The following is a 20,274-nucleotide window of genomic DNA, read 5'->3' as shown; positions in this document are numbered from 1 at the left end:
TTTAAAGCATTATAAAACAAACACATAAAAATAAAACTACATTTTCTTAAAGACTCATTCTAGTTTTTTTATAGTCATCAAACATAAAAAAAAACTACATCTTTTTTAAGTCTCATTCTAATTTTTCTAAAGCCATCAAACATAAAAATAAAATTATTGTCGTTGTCGCCCCATGTTTCTTGGCAATTGGTCTCTGATAGTGTTTCTTATTTCTTCAATATATCTAACATCAGCTTGAGTTGGAGCTTGCCATTCACCATGAGTAGGTACACCATTTCCATCTCCTTCATGGAAGTCTTGCTCATTGTCTTGTAAACCATTGATGTTCTCTAAACTTTCAAGAATATCCAAGTCACTTGAGTCTGTTCTTCTTAAAAAGTTATGAAGTGCAAAACAAGCCCAAATAATAGCCATTTGAGTTTGAAGCTTGAAATTAGGCATTTCTTGTAATACTTTCCATCTTGCTTTTACCACGCCAAAAGTTCTTTCAATCACACTTCTCAAACTAGAATGATAATAATTAAAAATTTCATTTCTTGATCTGAATCCTGGAGCAAGTCTAAAATGTGTAAGATGATACCTTGCATTCTTGTATGGTGCCAAAAAACCTTTAAGTGACGGGTATCCTGAATCTACAAGATAGTATTTACCTGTATATATAAACAAAACATATCAGATAAGAACATAAAAATATTAATTATACTAATAAAATATTTGAAGTACCAAAAACTAATCTTCTGTGGGATAAGGAAATCGTAAATTGGGCTTACGAAGAGTATCCATAAGAATCTTTGCATCATGAACAGATCCTTCCCATCCACACAATGCAAAAGTAAAGCACATATTGAAGTCACACACAGCCATCACATTAGTACTTGTATGTCATTTCCTATTGAAAAACGGTTTTTGTTTCTCTGTTGGTACATGTATTTTAATATGTGTGCCATCTATTGCCCCTATACAGTCTTTGAAGTAAGGCCAATATCTATTATCATCTCTAATATACTGAGAAGAGTCAACAAGATCAACATGTTTTATGACTTTTTTTCCCAACTTGCATACAGCTTCTAAAACTTTGTTGAAATGTTTATGAATGGTCTCACTAGAATGTTGAAATCGCTCTTGGGCATTTCTATATGAGGAAGGTTGCCCTATCATATATAAGAATATCCCAACACTTTCCTCAACTCCAATGTGTTTAGCAGGTGTCAACCCACAATTATTAGTTAACTCGCATACCAAATTCTGAAAGACTCGTTTCCTCATTCGAAGGTGCTCAAAAAACCTGTTATCATTTCCTGTTATCAACTCTACAAACCATAGTTGGCCGGAGAGAATTGACGTAGTTTTCTTTTCTTTGACAATGTATTTCAAAACATGGTTTGTAACCATAAAAGCAGCCATCACCGTTGCAATATGATATTGACTTCTATCAACCTGTTGGACTTCAATATCTATTTCAGAAGTATTGTCACTCTTATATGAACTATCATCTGAACTCTCACCCAAACTCTTACTTGAATTGTCACCCATCCTGTTACACAAAAATGTAAAATTATAAATGTTTGGATAGTTAAAGCTCATGACATCTTAAATCCTTAAAGCAAGAAAGTAAGAACACAAGAATGACATTTAAGAATCCAAAATCACATATTCTAACAAGTCAATAATGAAATTTCCATTTGGTATCAAAACAGCAAAGTAATTATGAAAAATATCATATTACATCAAGCTAATAAAAACATAATAGTTCAAACTGTTAATGGTTTTTTTCTAAGAAGCATGCAATCCTATCAACGATCACGCGGATATTTTTTTTCGGGACAAGTGTCTATCCAATCAAGAGCCATATCAGCAGTTGAGGTATTCATGAAGTAAGAAAATGCTGTCCTACTTTCTTTATTGGCAAGGATTCTAACAGCCTTAAAGTGTAAATGTGATCCCTTTACCAAGGATGGGATTTCATCTAACATTTTCAAACATTTAGCATAACTAATGTTATCTTCTGGGAGTCCTTGTTGGCTTGGCCCAAACCCATCGAGTACACGATCAAGAGATCGTTGAAGTTTCTCTGTTGCCCCGATTTTCTCTCCTTTCCCTAAAACCTTTCTCTTTTTGGAAGAACTTGGTGTTGGGTTGGGTTGTACTTCATTGCCAACATCAAAATTATATGCATCTCCTTCATCCTCAGTAATTGTGTTATTCTCACGACCGCCTTCAAAAACACATTCTGATCCTTCACATGGTAATTGATCTTCATATGGTTTGTAAAGGGCGAATCCAGTAGCTATGGCACCCTTGAAACATTTATCTAGCAATTCAACAAACTTAGGTCCTCCATGTTTCCATTTCAAAATATCTGGATCCTCCTGAAAAATAAATAAACATTCAAAACATATATCATGAAAAAATTCATACAATTAATTAAATACTAGTCTAGTATACACCGACATAACCGTACCTTACTCTTTTCAGCCCACCAATCATCGTCAGCCATGATAGTTTTCTTTTCATGATCCCATCCTACTCCAGTTTTCTTATCCACTACTTTCACAAATGACGAAAACTCTCTTTTCAATGTATCCCATCTATTCTTTAGTTGAGTGCGATCATAAGCATATCCGGTTTTCTTTTGAAATTTTTCAGTAATATTCTTCCACCCTTCTTTACTGAAGTGGGTAGTTGGCCTATTACCCGCTTCTATTTCTTCAATGCAAATTTTCAGCAAACTTTCTGTTTTACTGTCATCCCCCCATTTTGCAACAACTTTTCCATCCTTCTCTAAACTTTTCACATCTTTTTTAGATGTCATTCTAATAATCAAATAGCATATTAATATTTATCACTAATAGAGTAGAAATTTGAAATAAACCTATTAATATTTATCACTCAAATAAGAGTTTATGTGTATGTAATATGGTATTTACAAACCTATTATTATTTAATCCTCATGGTTGATATAAAAATATAACTATATATAAGTAACAACAAATACATGCTCTAAATAAGAATTATGTGCTTTATCCAACAATAGTGGCACCACACACTATAACTACTATAACTTTTCCAATAAAGAAGCTATATAATGATGCAACTAAAAAAGTTATGTGCTAAGGAAAAGGCTGTGATTATTCCAATTGTTCTAGGCATGATAGTTCTCATTATTTTACTCTCTATGTTACTGTATTAACCACTGTCATGCTTTTTCTTCTTGACCATAATGTCTGCATGCCACTGCTACTAAACTTCTTTAGCACAACCATACCTCACTACACTAAACATAAAGTAACTACATTGGATTGGAGGCTTGGAGCACCCCTCAAAGGGAATGATGCAAGCTTTGCTACAAACATAACACTCCTAGCAACACTAAAAATCAAAATATGCTTGTGTCCATCAAAGCAGTAAAAGTAGGACATTACTCATTAGCCAAAACATCCAACCCCTTAAATGAGCTTTCTGTACTCTCTTCTTCACCATTATTTTTCACAACCAGTGGACATTGTATTAAGAAATATTTGAAAACAAAATTGTAACCTATAACCTATAGACTACAATTTGTGTTTAATTATAAGTTGATTTAGTACTTCACTATATTATTCTTCATAAAATCCTATGAAATTTTCATTGCAATGAAAGTTAATTGGCAGTGTGTTGTTTGCAAACAATGAGCGCCATATGAAAATTAAGAAGGGTGACATGACAAAGTTAAGAAGTGCAGGTAGCTCAAATAACTAGCTTTGATGATTCATCTGCACATAATAAGATAAGCAACTCACATTCTTTTAATAAGCATAACTGTCCAATTGTTGAAAAAATTATTAGGCTAAATCTTTTATTGTGTAAATGTGGGAATGATTTGGCTATTTTCTTTTCACCTAAACATTCAACTTCTTTTTCCCTTCTTTTCATCAGAAAGGCTTAACTCCAACTCAGAAACCTCTAATCACTCACTCCCTTTAATTACCATTTCTAAAAGAAATAAATTTCTTTCCTGTAAACAACTAAACAATTAGCATATTAATAATGTATTTGGAAATCACTTGAAGCTATCATATTAATAATGTATTTGGAAATAGTTCAATCTCATGAGGTATTTCAAGAACAGAACAATTAGCAAACAAACAACTCTAATCAACTACATCCAACCCATAACAATATTCTACCACATTTAAATTGTTCATACCATGAATTTCACTATTAACCATGACAAAGAGCTCTAACCTGAATTACCAATAGCTTCAAGTTCCAGAATTCAATTTCAAAATAAGTTGAAAACCCTATATCACAAATTTAACAAAATAAGTTGAAAAATTGAAAATCCCAGATAACATTAAAGAAGGAGAAGATTCGTGATAATTTTTACCTCACTACGCCAAAAACTGGAATAGACAGCGCACCTTAGAGGGCGCTTTATTACAAAAGCGCTCTCTAAAGTGAAGCGAAAAAATACGGAGCAATAAACAGCGCACTTTAGAAGGCGCTTTTGTAATAAAGCGCCCTCTAAGGTGAAGCGAAAAATAAGGAGGAGATAGAGGGTCAACAATACATGGCGCTTTTTAGAAAGCGCCCTCTAAGGTTACCCTTAGAGGGCGCTTTTAATAAAGCGCTGTTATAAGTCCATGTGCATTTCCAGTTTATAAAGCGCTTCTGGAAAGCCTTAGAGAGCGCTTCCATAAGCGCCCTCTTAGGGCCCCTTTAGAGGGCGCTTTTTTTCCACAAGCGCCCTCTAAGGTCCCCTTTAGTAAACATTAAAATTATAACATACTACGCGTTTTGTTATTTCACTCTCTGTTATTTTCGTTCTTTTTCACGTTAGGGTTCTCACTGCTACGATTTTCGCTACTTCTAAGGCGTTCTCCTTCCACCTCTGTTAGATCTACGACGTTTCCTCCTTCTACCAATCAAAGGTACACGATGCATACATTATTACTTGCACTATTGCTTTGTTTTAGCTTTGCCCCATTTCAGTTTTATGTTATTGTTGTCTATGCTACGTTTGTTTCGACCTGTAAAGTTTCAATATTCATAGTCATTTAAATAGTTTGGGTTTATTAGGCAATTGACGGTTGGTTTTTAAATTGCTGAATTTGATATCGCTATGAATCACATTCAAAGACTATTGTTAGGGTTCGGTTATGGTTGCATTATAGAGACATTAGAAACCTTTGATTCTAGTAACTTAGCGTACATAGCGTAGCTAGTAACTTAAGAAGTTTAGGTATGGATGTTATTTGATAGAGTAAATGGAGACATGAATGCCCTGCACAGAGACTAACTCAATAAAGCGAAATTGTTTTGTCTCATCCCATTTTTGGTTTCTCTTCTGAAATTGTTTTTTGTTTATTCTAATTAGTAATGGATAATACATGGATGTCTTCCAATCGATTGTCGAGAGAGTACAAGAATGGGGTATCAGAATTCGTTAAGTTTGCCGTTGCGCACGCCGAAGACCCCAGTAGAATGATATGTCCTTGCTTGGGTTGTTGTTATGGGAAACGGGTTGACGCAGTTCAGTTGACATCGCATCTAATGAGGCATGGAATTGATCGAAGTTTTACATGTTAGAATTTGCATGGTGAGAAAAGTAACGAGAATGTTGAACCGGGGGATAGTACGACCTATGCCTCAAACTATAGTGGCGCAGATATATACAATTGTGATCGAGTTGAAGAGATTGCAGAAGCACTTGAAGGAGATCTTAAGGATTGTCCCGAAATGTTTGAGAGGTTGGTAAGTGATGCAGAGAAACCTTTGTATGATGGTTGCACTAAATTCACAAGATTGTCTGCGGTATTAAAGTTGTACAACTTAAAGGCGGGCAATGGATGGTCGGATAAAAGTTTCACAGAGTTATTAGCCCTTTTGAAAGATATGCTTCCTGAGGATAATGTTCTTCCCAATCGAACATATGAGACCAAAAAGATGTTGTGCTCTATTGGCATGAGCTATGATAAGATACATGCATGTCCAAACGATTGCGTTTTGTTTCGAAATGAGTATGCATCGTTAAATGAGTGTCCTAAATGCGGTGTCTCGCGATATAAGAACAAGTTGTCTCCAGCAAAAGTCTTGTGGTATTTTCCTGTTATTCCGAGATTTAGACGCATGTTTCGTAGTGAAACCGATTCAAGACACTTGACCTGGCATGCAGATGAAAGAATTATAGATGGAAAGTATCGACATCCGGCAGATTCACCACAGTGGTTGAAAATTGATAATGATTATCCTGAATTTGGAGAAGAATCAAGAAACCTTCGCTTGGCATTATCTACTGATGGAATGAACCCACACGGTATCTAGAGTATCTCACACAGTAAATGACCTATGATTATTATGATTTATAACCTACCTCCATGGCTATGTATGAAGCGTAAGTACATGATGTTGTCTATGTTGATTTCTGGACCTAAACAACCAGGGAATGACATAGACGTGTACTTGAAGCCCTTAATCGAAGATTTAAAGATTTTGTGGGAGACCGGTGTGGAGGTTTATGATGGATATAGGAAAGAAAGTTTCAACTTGAGGGCGATGTTGTTTGGCACAATTAATGATTTTCCAGCATACGGAAATCTATCAGGGTATAACATAAAAGGTCAATGTGCGTGTCCTATTTGTGAAGATAAAACAGATTGGAAGCGCTTGGAGTTTGGTCAGAAGAATGTCTTTCTCGGTTATCGGAGATTCTTAAATTCAAATCATCACTACCGTGGATGGAGAAAGGCGTTCAATGGAGAGACAGAACAAGGCAGAGCTCCACCTATATTGACGGGTGATCAAATTTTTGAAAAGGTGAAAGATTTGGATACTCAGTTTGGCAAGCCTTTTGCCCAGACACTTGTCAAAAGTGGGTGGAAGAAGAGGTCAGTTTTTTTTGAATTGCCGTATTGGAAGTCCTTGTATGTGAGACATTTTCTTGATGTTATGCATATTGAAAAAAATGTATTTGAAAGTGTTATTGGCACGTTACTCAATATACAAGGAAAGTCTAAGGATGGCCTTAAGGCAAGAAAAGACTTGATAGCGATGGGAATAAGAACTGAATTAGGACCCTTGAAGAAAGGAAAACGAACATATCTACCGCCTGCTGCTTATACTCTGTCTAGAAAGGAGAAAAAAACATTGTGTAAGTTTCTAAGTGAAGTTAAAGTTCCAGAAGGGTACTCTTCAGATATTAGAAGACTTGTGTCTATGAAAGACCTCAAGTTAAAGAGTTTAAAGACCCATGATTGCCATGTTATAATGGAACATTTTCTCCCAATAGGTATACGTTCTATTCTTCCAGAAAAAGTAAGAAGCTCTATAACTAAGTTGCGTTCTTTCTTCAAGTCAATTTTCAGTAAGGTGATCAATCCTGCGATCTTACCAATGTTGCAAAAAGAAATCGTTATTACTTTGTGTGAGCTTGAAATGTTTTTTCCTCCATCATTTTTTGACATAATGGTACATCTAGTTGTTCATCTTGTGAAAGAGACACAATTGTGTGGACTAGCTTATATGAGATGGATGTACCCTGTTGAACGTTATATGAAAATATTAAAAGGGTACGTGAAGAACCGAAGTCGACCAGAAGGTTGGTTGAAAGATACATTGTTGAAGAAGCGATTGAGTTTTGTACTGAATATTTGTCTAATGTTCAGTCAATCGGACTCCCCAAGTTTCAGCTTGTCGAAAAGAAAGAAGGAAAAAATCTAATTGGAAATAAAATCGTGGCAGTATCAAGGGTCGAACGGGATCAAGTGCATTTGTATGTTCTGCACAATGAGAATGAGGTTGAGCCGTATGTTGAAATTCACAAGGATGTTCTCCGAGGTTTAAATCCCAATAGAAATGAAAATTGGATAGTACGAGAGCACAATCGATGTTTTATACCTTGGTTTAAGGATCATATTTATTCAAAGTATTATTCAGATCCCGCTTCAATAACAGAAAGGTTGAGATGCTTAGCATATGGTCCAAGTTCCCATGTTTTTTCTTATAGCGCATACGCGATTAATGGATACACATTTTATACCAAAGAACAAGATGATAAAAGTACTATGCAGAATAGTGGTGTCACCGTGGTAGCTGAAGCAATGCACATATCAAGTGTGAAGGACTTAAACCCCAAATTTGCAAATCTGTCGTATTTTGGTGTTATCGAGCGCATTTGGGTGTTTGATTATGAGAAGTTTCAGATTCCTATATTTGGTTGCAAGTGGGTTGAAAATAATAACGGCATTCGAATGGATAAGTCAGGATTTTTGCAAGTGGATCTTAATAGGGTGGGATACAAAGATGAGTCTTTTATTCTAGCCTCTCAAGCTAGACAAGTGTTCTATGTCAATGATCCGAAAAGTACGAAATGGTCTATAGTTCTTTTTTCCAACAAAGTAATTGATGAAAACACTGGAGATCAAGGTGATATTGATGTTGAGATTGAATCGTTTACCAGAAATGATCAAGATGAGAATATTATATCAAATGATTCATATATTAGAAATGATCATAATGAGGGTATTTGGATCAATCCAACCGTCCGTGTTGTTAAGAGACATGTAGAACATATTCCAACCAAGAAAAGAAAGAGAACTTAGTGAAAAAGGTACAGGTCAAATGATTTTAATTGTTTTCTTTATTAAAGGTAAAATGACTTTTATGATTTTAATTGTTTTTACATTTGTCATCTGATTTTAATTGTTTTGTTTATTACAGGTAAAATGGCTATTATGAAGTCAATCATTCGTGCAAGGGGCAAGGGATACTTGAAAGTATCAATTGATATTTGTTTAGATGGAGATGTTCCATTGTCGTCAAACCTCATTCGCGTAGATGATGATGCTGGATATTTGAAAGTATCCCTCTACGACAATGGAACATGTCCATCTAAACAAATATCAATTCTATCTTCAAAAGATAAGGGACCAAAAATATAAGGGGATTACGCAGCAAATCGAGTCAGTTGAATAAAAAAAAAGGTATAAACACAATTATATGATATTTATGCATAGAAAATGTTAATTCTTGATCTTATACTTCACCTAAATAATTTTATGATATTTTAGGTTCATGCTATTGATATTGAACAAAAAGAGGTTGTTGCTAAGAAGACTGTTGCTAGCAAAAACAACATACATCTCAGAGATGCTTTTGCTACTTAGTTTTATTTCTTTTTAAGTTATGAATTGGTTGTATATTTAGAATCTTTAGAAGTTAAACGATTATATATCAGTGGATTGTTGTATATGTATGGATTGTTGTATATAAGGCTTGTTGAATGCAATATGTGAAAAAAGGCTTCAAATTATACAGTTTTGGGTGTACTGCTTCAATATACAGGTTGTCTAAAATAAATAAAAAAATATAGCGCTTTTTAAAAAAAAAATTAAATAACCACCCACTTTAGAGGGCGCTTCCCAAAATAAGCGCCCTCTAAACCCTTTAAATTTCCACTTTAGAGGGCGCTTTCCAGTAAAAGCGCCCTCTAAACCCTTAAAAGTTTCCACTTTAGAGGGCGCTTTCCAGTAAAAGCGCCCTCTAAACCCTTAAATGTTTCCACTTTAGAGGGCGCTTTCTTTAAAAAGCGCCCTCTAAAGTGGCCCTTAAAGGGCTTAAAGAGCCACTTTAGACAGCGCTTTCACCAGGAAAAAAAAGCGTTGTCTTTACCTATGCCAACGCCAGATTAGAGGGCGCTTTAAAGCGCTGTTATAGGCCAAAAAAAGCGCCCTCTTTTCCCTTATTTGGCGTAGTGCCTGGTGCAAAGAAGAAGAAGACGGTACTGCTCACGCCGCCATTGAAGCAGAGGGAAGAAGACGGCACTGTTCACAATTCTGAACAAAATGAAGCTAAACCCTCGAAGGGTATTTTCGGAATTTTCAAAAAATTTAAGGATAACTATGTAACTTTGCTTTGGATGTAACCTTCCGTGTTTTGTATTTGCATTTTCTCTCTCATCTATCGCAAAATGGAAATTCAAAAGCTACTTGGATTAGCTTCTCATTTTTAATTAAAAAATCATTTTTTTAACATAATCATTTTAAAAAAATCTGAAACAAACACTCTTAAAATTTTTAGAAATGATTTTTTAATAAAAAAATAGATTTTTTTTTTAAAAAAGCTGTAACAAATGCAGCCTATATATATAAAAGAGATATTGTATATATAATTCTAGCCTAATGAGAATAAGATCGAAACATAAATTACTACTAAAAAAAAAAGCTATTTACAAGAATATCCTTCAAGTCTTATTGTTTCAAAGGAAGGACCCTCATATTTCTCTAAATGATGTTGATGGGGATTTACTGCCGCATGGTATCTAGATCCTCAGGATATAGATATAAAATTTGTATAATTACTAAACTTTGTATAATTTTCACAATTTCTAAACTTTCCATATAGATATAAAATTACAGCTAGACTGTTTTCAAAAACAACTTCGCACATCGTAGAATCCTTTGCGAATGAAGATAATTCCGCCATAATTTGGTGTTTTGCTTTTATATCTGCACAGCAATCATACTTAATTTTCATAGTCTTTAGTATTTTCGAATTTTGTAAAATATACTTTGCAAATTGGAGCTCAGATTCGGTGCCTTTACAATTTGCAAGAAAACATGTTCTCAGGTGCAATGAAAGACACTTTGGAACTATTGGTGGATCGTTCCAACTTTGGTTGTTCCAACTTTCGTCTTGATATTCACAACCCTGTATGATTAAACTTTGAAGTTTGTGGCATTGTTCAAGCATTTGTTGCAACCAACCCCACATATTATAGAAAAATTTAAGTTTCACATGAGTCAGATTATGAAACATTGGAAGTTTAGTACAACATTTCAATTGTGCCTGCATGAGTTACACAAGTTACAAGACAGTACATGAGAAATTTATATAACCAACTGCAGTCCACGACACCAACTGCAATTGCAACTCGTGCAACCACGTCCGCAACTGCAATTTAAAACTATGGACTACAGTTAAAAAAAATCATGAATTTACAGAAAATTAAAATCTATATTGTCATACCTGTTCCATATGTAGAGTCTCCACATTGCGAACCAAATGAAGAGGAATAATAGAATCATGACAATAAATCTTTGCTCGGACTAAACTAGGTAACAAGCCATCAAACTCTTTCGCTGGAACACGCGAACCATTACGAAAACCTAAATATTTGGTTTCCAATTCCTCAAGTATAGGACAACCAGAGAGAAGTTTAACAAGCAATTCATGCCGTTCGAAAATCATTCTCTTTAACTGAAGAATTTTAAGAATAGGAAAATCCACTTGATGAGAAAAACCATTCACTATTATTCCTTTCAACTTAAGAACCTTAAGGGTGTTGCATCTATGAATACTAGGTGGTAATTTCATGTCACCGCTAATGTTAAGATTCTCAATTCCTCTATTCATTAAATAGGAAACAAATAGATTAATATCATTTTGGTTATGAATTGAATGACCGTAGATGCAATAGAAACGAAACGAAAGGATTGGAAGTTCAATTTTTCGTAAGAGCATCAATTGGTGTACAGAATATCCATGGTAGGTCATGTCTTGGAAGGATTTGCAGTCGAAGTCGAGAGTGAGGACCGAAAGCCATAGTGATTTCCATCTCTTAGAGAGGATGCTTGTGGTTGCAGCATGTTTGGTTGGAAGAAAAGAAAGAACGTGACAAAGAAAAGAAAGAAGGATATGCCGTTATTAGTTTAATGCTCATGTTTCAAATATGAAAAGGGTTTGTAGTGAGTATATATATTTAGGGTTTTCAAGAAAAATGTTATTTAGGGTTTTCTTATTGTTTCAAAACCAAACTAAAATTCAATTAATTGTGCCTAAAATTATATGTCTCAAATTCTTGTGAAACATTTAGACATGTTTTGGATGAGTTATATACACAACTTTTTTTATTTTATTTTATGAGCTCCGTCTCAAATCCGTAAGAAATATTGAAATCGATACAAAAGTTTGAGATATATTTTGGATAAAATAAAAAATAAGTGTTTTATTTTCATTTTAATGTTTCAAAAGTTCCATTGACACATTTTATCAAATAGAAATGTTGTTGATGAGGTTTCTCTGAACGATGAGGTATAACGATTTTTGTAAATGCTTTTTGTTACAATGCTTTTGATTAGATGTTGTAGTAGCAGTTGTAGTATTGTTGTTAGCATGCTTTTGAATAGCTGATGTTAGCCAGGCCGATGAGACTTTGATTTAATTGCATTGCAGTTTCGATGACATCAAAAACAATTATGAGTTATGTCGTAGTTCGAATTATAGTTGTGTGTCTAAAATCTAATTCGATTATATAAGGTCGATGCGACTTCAATTGTAGTTGCATTGCAGCTTCGATGAGAGTTCAATTGCAGAAAATGCGACTTCAATGGTAGTTCATTGCAGTTTCGATATGACATCAATTGCAGACAATGGGACATCAATTGTAGTTACATTGCAGTTTTGATGAGAGTTCAATTGCAAACAATGCGACTTCGATTAGGGTTTAAATATGACTTCAATTGCATACAATGTGAATTCAATTGTAGTTGCATTGCAGTTTCGATTAGACTTCAAATGCCGATAATGCGACTTCAATTTGTAGTTGCATTGCAGTTTTGATGAGACTTCAATCGTAGACAATGTGACTTCAATTATAGTTCATAGCAGTTTCAATGAGATTTCAAATGGCCAATAATGCGACTTCAAATTTAGCATTGAAGTTTCGGTGAGATTTCAATGGCAGACAACGCGACTTTGATTATAGTTGATAGCAGTTTCGACGAGACTTCATTTGCAGACAATGTGAGATTTGATTTTAATTTTGTTTGGTGTTGAATATAGGACCTGCAAGATGTTACCGTCAATTACAGAATGTACCATAGATGATTTGTGGTCTCAACTATGCTTGGTTGCCAAAGATCCTATCAAAGAAAGTTGCTACGGTGAGGAGGAGGTGATACATTACTGTGCAGAATTTGGAAAATTCAGTGACCTTAACAACTTGCCTTTCTTTCGAGAGTGGAGTGATGATATCGGTAGAATCTGCTGTTACAGCTTCTATATCGACATCGATGGAGGTTTTCAAAGCACTCAGTAGACACTCTTATAAAAACAAGACGAAAGAGAGAAACTTTTGGAGGCAGCCAAAATTATCCCTAATTCGAGTTTAATGCATCAAGATAGCGACGAAAACCTCGGATCAGATCCCTCCAACAATGCGGAACATGATCTCATGTTTGAACCTTCGAACAATGTCTACTGGTGATGATTTTTGTCTATTTATTTGTTATGGAAACTGGAAAACAACTTATGCTAAAGTACCGTATTTATATATAATGAACCGTTGATGAACAATGCGTGGTGTCGTTCTTGCTGTGTATTAGTTTAATCGGTTTTTCTTTTCTTCACTTTTGTTTCTCACGTCAATACAATATCCAAATAGTATTATATAATTTTATACCAATTGAATTATATATATATATATATATATATATATATATATATATATATATATATATATATATATATATATATATATATATATATATATATATATATATATAATTAATTAAAACTATATATTACACTAATTAAATTTATATATAAAACAAACTGGATTAATTAATCAACACACAAACTCATGCTATCATCTTTCTTCTTGACTAACAACACCGATGCTCTCCACGGTGAAACACTCGATCCAAACTTCTTCTCAAGTCGATCCTTTAACTGTTTCTTAAGCTCATCCAACTCTTATGCAAACCTTCCTCCTCTATGGAGCCATTGACACAGGTCTAGTACCAAATACTACATATATGGCGACCTCAACTTCATGTTCAGAAGGCAACTCACAAATATCTTCAGGGAAAACATCATGAAATTCACACACCATCGACATATCACACACCATGTGACTACCCTCTCATATTAGCTCTGGACAAGTCATTCCTCTCAAGCATTGAACTTGTGACTCACATCTTCCACGACAACATATTACGTATGTCATACAATAATGCAACGACAATAATACAATAATGCTTACATCCCCGTATTTGACTGTAAACAATCATGCATATAAACACATCAATAATTATTCTCACTCTGAATTACGCATCTCAACAATCATCAGTAAGTATTTACAACACTTCAGATAATTATACTTGCACTTCACAACATATATTCACACATCCAATAAACATCCACATAGCACTCAATCATATTAATCCATATTATCATCACTTCATCATTAATGTATTCCTTCACAACGATTAATCGTTCGTTCTTTAACGTCAATCATTACACAATAAGTAAAATAATTAAATTTCACATATTCTAGTACCCATCTAACCTCTTAATAAATCACTATGGGATAGCCATAAGTGTTAGCTTTCGAATGTTTCAAACCGTACCTCATTTGGATTTACAGAACTAAAGTTATGGCGAAAACGATCGGAGAAAATAATAGGTTTCATCTAACAATTTGTTGGATAATTTTTCACAATCTTACTAGCATCAATTTAACTCTCACATTTTCTATATTTCCCTTGCTCCCTTTACTAACTCTAAATCTCACCTATCCAATTACCCATCGAAAGTATATTTCCTGGGGCTCCACCGAAAGCACAAAACAAATCTGGAAACACAGCAACAAGCGGTTTCGTACCGATCCAAGACTGCTGCCAGAAATCAATAACATTGCCATCTTCGATTTTCCCACAAACGAATTCATTGAACCAATTAACATCCGAATGAAGAAAATAACGTTCCACCACAAAAATGTTCCAATGCCATAAATGTCTTTCCACCACAAAAATGTTCTTCTAGCAGTTTAAAGAAAATAACGTGTATAACAAGAACAAACAAATAAATTGATGACTTCTCTAAAATTTAGAAATTACAGCATTTGATTGATGCTTCGGTAATAGCTAATTACACCAAAAAAAATTGCAATAGAAAAGAAATATCAAAATCTTTAGATATAAAATTACAGCATTTATAAATCTTTGGTTTGCAGCTCCTCAATTATAGGACAACCAGACAGAAGTTTAACCAGCAATTCATGACTTTCGAAACTCATTCTCTTTAAGTGAAGAATTTTAAGAACAGGAAAGTCCACTTGATGAGAAAAACCATTGACTATTAGCTCATTCAACTTAAGAACCTTAAGGGTCTTGCAACTAAGAATACTAGGTCATGTCTTGGAAGGATTTGCAGTCGAAGTCCAGAGTGAGGACCGAAAGCCAAAATGATTTCCATCTCTTAGAGAGGATACTTGTGGTTGCAGCATGTTTGGTTGGAAGAAAAGAAAGAATGTGACAGAGAATTGAATCGTGCAACTCACTGATTCTATCTGCCATTATCTCTGTCCTCAGTATCACCATAGTAGGGAAGATCACATGCTGTTATTATTAGTAGGGTCTTGAGAAAATGTTATTTAGGGTTTTTTATTGTTTCAAAACCAAACTAAAATTCAATTAATTGTGCCTAAAATTTTAACCAAAAATTATACCTTGCACCCCTATATTTTTTTAATGACCCTGTTACTGCTTAAATAGAAAAAATAAAAATTGAAACTTTTTAATATTTTATATTATATTTTAAAAAAATAAGAGTAAAATCTTTATTTGTCTCAAATCTCTAGACAGATTTTGGATGGATTATATGATAATTTTTTATTATTTTATGATCGTATGAAATATTGAGATATGTTTCTGACAAAACATATAGTGATGTTTTATATATATATATATATATATATATATATATATATATATATATATATATATATGGTTTTTTTACCGAGATAACCCAGTTTTTCGAAGAAATTTTAAAAATATCCCAGTTTTCAAAAAATTTCCCAATCTACTCCACTTTTAGGAGGAGGCGCCAATTGAATTGGCGACCCCTCTTAAAAATTGCAAGGAGGCGCCAATTGGATTGGCTAGGGCAGGTGCCCTAGCCAATCCAATTGGCGCCTATGTGTAATTTTTAATAGGAGACGACAATTCAATTGGCGACTCCCTTAAAAAAGCCTCTAATGGCAAAACCTCCAACATAAAAGTTGTAGATCTTTCCAAGACAATGAATTTGGACATACATTTTGCATTATTTGGATTTTTTATGCGAAAGTTATGGGCAGTTGAAGTTGGACTTCTGAGTTTTTCAACTGTTATCTGACCTATAATGTCTTGCATTATTGCATGTGTTTATTTTAGAGTTATGAAATTTTGTCCAACATAACATTTGAAGTAGACATCTCAAATTTTCCAATGCACTTGGTCCCACCTCAAAAAAATAAAAATGAGTGAGTTAGGTCCCAACGAACCTGACCCAAAATTAGGGTTTCTGTCAAAATGACCTATAATGTTTTGAAATTAATGATGAGCTTCCAAGTTTCAAATGGATTTTTGATGAACATGAAAGTTGTTCATATGGCGACTGTTATTAAAACTTGAATGGAGGCGCCAATTGGATTGGCTAGGGCAGGTGCCCTAGCTAATCCAATTGGCGCCTATGTGTAGGTTTTAAGAGGAGGCGCCAACTCAATTGGCGACTCCCTCATAAAATGCCTTTTTTGTCTTATAAATAGATGCGTTGTGTGACCTATTGTTCCACAACTCATATAATTATTTGGCTATCATGTTTGGTGTTCGTCGCCGATACGGTAAGGTGATTTATGCGAGAGACAAACCTCAATTGTTGATGTTGTTTTGGAACATCACCACGTTAGATCAACTGAAGAGGGAGTTGGTTCGATGGTTAGACGGGAAAATATCAGAAGGGGAAAAAATCAGAAGTATTGAGAGACTTGACAGTATCTTTGGTTGGGTGCGAATGAAGACTGATAAGGATGCTAGGGAAATGATGTTCGGTCGAGACGACATTAATTTGATTGTTGTAATATGTTAGAATTATTTATGTTTTCAGATGTTTTGTATTGATGTTGGTTATGAAACTCGTTGTAACAAGAACTTAATGATATATTGATTGTTACAGAAATACAATGTTACAAATAGCTTAAGATCTAGATACCATGTTACAAAAAGCTTAAGATCTAGATGATGCTCCTTGATTGGGACAGTTGTTTTTGTTGTGTCCTGGTTGACGACAGATACTACATAATCTTATCATTTTATCTGTGGAATCCATCTATGTTCTGATATGTGTGCTGTTTGGCCTTCCTTTCTTCTTTCTACGCATCTCTTCATTGTGCCAAACAATATCTCCTTCATATGAAGGCCAGTAATCCTCCATTGGTAGTACTGAAAAGCTTTGACTATATATACATTCATGATGGTGTTGGCCTTGTACACATCAGATAAATGGGTGTAAGCGTCTTGACGAGTATAAGCGCATGCTGCAATGACATGGGAGCAAGGTATGCGGAAGGCCTGAAATTTTCCACAATCGCACCAACTTCTGTGTAGTTTAACCGCGTAGGCTAAATTTGGTCTCCCCTCGTTGTTGCCCATTGTTTCCTGGACGCTGAAATTTTGTCTATGACGGTCAAACACTGTTACAGCGTGTGTCGTAGCTTTGATGCTCTCCTCTTTCATGACCTTCATGCAACACTCACTGAATACTTTTTCGGACATTAACACTGCACTCCATCTTTCACCTCTGGTTGCGAACATAGAAGCCAACCTATAATAGGTTGATCTTACCAAGGCGGTTATCGGCAGATTTCGAATTCCTTTGAAAACCCCGTTCATGCATTCCACAATGTTTGTTGTCATGTGGCCCCATCGACAACCACCGTCAAATGCTCTTGTCCACTGCTCTACTGGGATGTTATTTATCCATCTCCCCGCGTCTTCATTAGACAGTCGAATTTCATCACGATAATATTGAAATGACGGTTGAGTTAAAGCATACCCAACATTCACCACCTTCTTGCGAAGATTCTTATCTTTTATAGCACGCATGAAGTTTTGTGCAATGTGTCTGATACAGTACACATGTGTAGAAGGAGGATCATGCCATCCGTTGTCATGGTTGTTGTAGGCACTTTCGATGGCAGCATGTCTATCAGAAATCAAACATAGATTGGCTTGTGGAGCGACATGCGTTCTGAGATGTCGAAGAAAGAAACCTCATCCACCAGCCGTTTCACCTTCAACAAGAGCAAAGGCAATGGGAAATACATTGTTGTTACCGTCTTGTGCAACTGCCATGAGCAAAGTACCCTTGTATTTTCCGTATAACCAAGTGCCATCAATTTGCAGGAGAGGTTTGCAGAAAGCGAAACCTTTGATGTACGGGTCAAATGCCCAAAAGAGACGGTGAAATATTCTATTACCTGTAGCACAGGTTCCGTCTGGCATCATTGCTGGCACTGTCTCCAAAATTGCCACAGTTCCTGGGACATAAGTTTTTAGTGCCCATAAAAACCGTGGTAATTCCTTGAATGAGTCCTCCTAGTTGCCGAAAACCTGTTCAACAGCCTTTGTCCTCGCAATCCATGCTTTCTTGTAAGATGGAGTATAATTGTATGTTGTTCGGATATGGGATATAATTATACTCACCTTCACTGATGGGTCTTTATTTACCAATGGCAGAATGTCTTGACATATCAAAGTTGTGCTCAGTTTACGGTGATCTTGTTCAACGTTAGTTGCAACGCAACTGTGTGGTGGGTTTATTGAAGTGATCTCCCAAGAGTCATTTTTCTTCTTGTAAGATGCAGCCAAACGAAACTTACAAAGCATGTTACGACATTCGATAACATACCTTCTAGAATCAGTGCGTTTCACTGTAAAGTCAGCAAAGTTGTTCATGTGGAATTTTTTGATTGCCAAGACACATTCTTCTTTGGTACGAAACATGTCTCCCACCTTTAATTCGCCTACTGGTCTCGGATACGTATTATAGAAGACACTATCGGACGTTTCATCGTCGTGAAGATCCATATTTGTCATATGTTGAGGAGGATTGTAGGCATGACTAGGAGGTATTGGTGGTGGTTGAGCCTCATCTTCATCGTCGTTGTTCAGGATGTGATCAACCTGTATCTTGGTCTCCTCTTCTTCTTCATCAACAACATCGACTTCTACTTCTGCTTCTGGGTTGAGTTCATCTGACCATTGTGCATCATCTGCAGCATCTTCACCAGCTGTATCCTGATCGGTTAGTTGAGACTGTTGAGACGGTATACATGGTTGTAGAGTAGTGTACAACTCGATACATTCCATGCCTGAATGTTCATGACTAAGAAACATGTTTTCAACATCTTCATCGTCTCGTACCTTAAGGGAGAAAAACTTGCATTGACCATTCTCAAAAAATATAGGATTTTGATATGTCATCTTTGACACAATACCTGATCCTATAAAGGATTGTATTCTTTTTTTCAAATGCAAAAAGGTTGCATTTCTCTTCATCGTGACTCTAATGGTATCAGTGTTTCTAAAACAAAAACCATGAAGCCCAGACTCAAAAGTTTCACCGTTGCAGTGAACGTTGACACTGTATAATGATGAAGATGACATTTTGGAGATGAAAACTATTTTGCAAGTGCAGATGAATGTGAGTGAAGTGTCTTGGATGTTGATAGTAAGACACTTAAATAGATGGTATCAGTGTCTCACATGCTAGCTAGTTCTGAGATGATGTGTCGGACATTGAAGCTACTCTGAGATAATGTGTCAAGCATGCAAGTCAGTTCTGAGATGATGTGTCTGTCATGCAAGACAGTGTGAGTTGATGTGTCAAGCATGCTAGTTAGTCATGAGTTGATGTGTCTGTCATGCAAGACAGTGTGAGTTGATGTGTCAAGCATGCTAACTAGTCATGAGATGATGTGTCTGTCATGCAAGAAGTGAGTCTTCAGCATGCAGGATACTAGAGAGCCACGTGTTTGAGATGATGTGTCAATCCTGCAAGACAGTGTGAGTTGATGTGTTAACCTTGCAAGCTATCAAGAAGTTAGTCATCAGCATGCAGGAGACAAGACAACCACGTGTCGGACACCTAAGATGGTCAGACATGATGTGTCAGTCATGCAAGAGAATCTTAGATGATGTGTCAACCATGCAAGCTATCAAGAAGCTAGTCATCAGCATGCAGGAGACAAGACAGACACGTGTCGGACATGTAACATAGTCATAGATGACGTGTCAATCATGCAAGCCATCCACAAGTGAGTTGTTCAGCATGCAGGAGACAAGAATGCCACGTGTCAGACATGCAGATGGTGGCGCCCCCATGGAGTTAGTCCTCGAAACCAAGCATTCAGAACTAGCCTTGCATGCATGTACCCTATGGTGTCGCCAATTTGAATGGCTCCCCCTCTTTAGG

General features: G+C 35.5%; 1 protein-coding gene across 1 annotated transcript; it reads right to left on the bottom strand.

Moving 5' to 3' along the window:
• Positions 1 to 10,305: 10,305 nt before the first annotated feature.
• On the bottom strand, positions 10,306 to 15,335 carry LOC127081561 (F-box protein At4g09920-like). Its single transcript, XM_051021807.1, has 3 exons — positions 15,266 to 15,335; positions 11,005 to 11,624; positions 10,306 to 10,824 (listed from the first exon to the last, which is right to left on the bottom strand). The coding sequence occupies exons 1-3, from the start codon at positions 15,333 to 15,335 to the stop codon at positions 10,306 to 10,308; spliced, it is 1,209 nt and encodes a 402-aa protein (XP_050877764.1).
• Between the last annotated feature and the right edge of the window lie 4,939 nt (positions 15,336 to 20,274).

Source organism: Lathyrus oleraceus, chromosome 5 (assembly GCF_024323335.1).
Source record: "Lathyrus oleraceus cultivar Zhongwan6 chromosome 5, CAAS_Psat_ZW6_1.0, whole genome shotgun sequence".
NCBI classification, from domain to species: Eukaryota; Viridiplantae; Streptophyta; class Magnoliopsida; order Fabales; family Fabaceae; genus Lathyrus; species Lathyrus oleraceus.
This window is presented reverse-complemented; position numbering and strand designations above follow the sequence as displayed.

Coding starts and splice junctions, on each gene's coding strand:
- LOC127081561 (XM_051021807.1), bottom strand. CDS start 15,335: ATGGCAGATAGAATCAGTGAGTTGCACGATTCAATTCTCTGTCACATT. Junction 11,625..15,265: donor TTCTTTTCTTCCAACCAAAC/ATGCTGCAACCA, acceptor TTCCAACCAAAC/ATGCTGCAACCACAAGCATC. Junction 10,825..11,004: donor AGACTCTACATATGGAACAG/GTATGACAATAT, acceptor TAACTCATGCAG/GCACAATTGAAATGTTGTAC.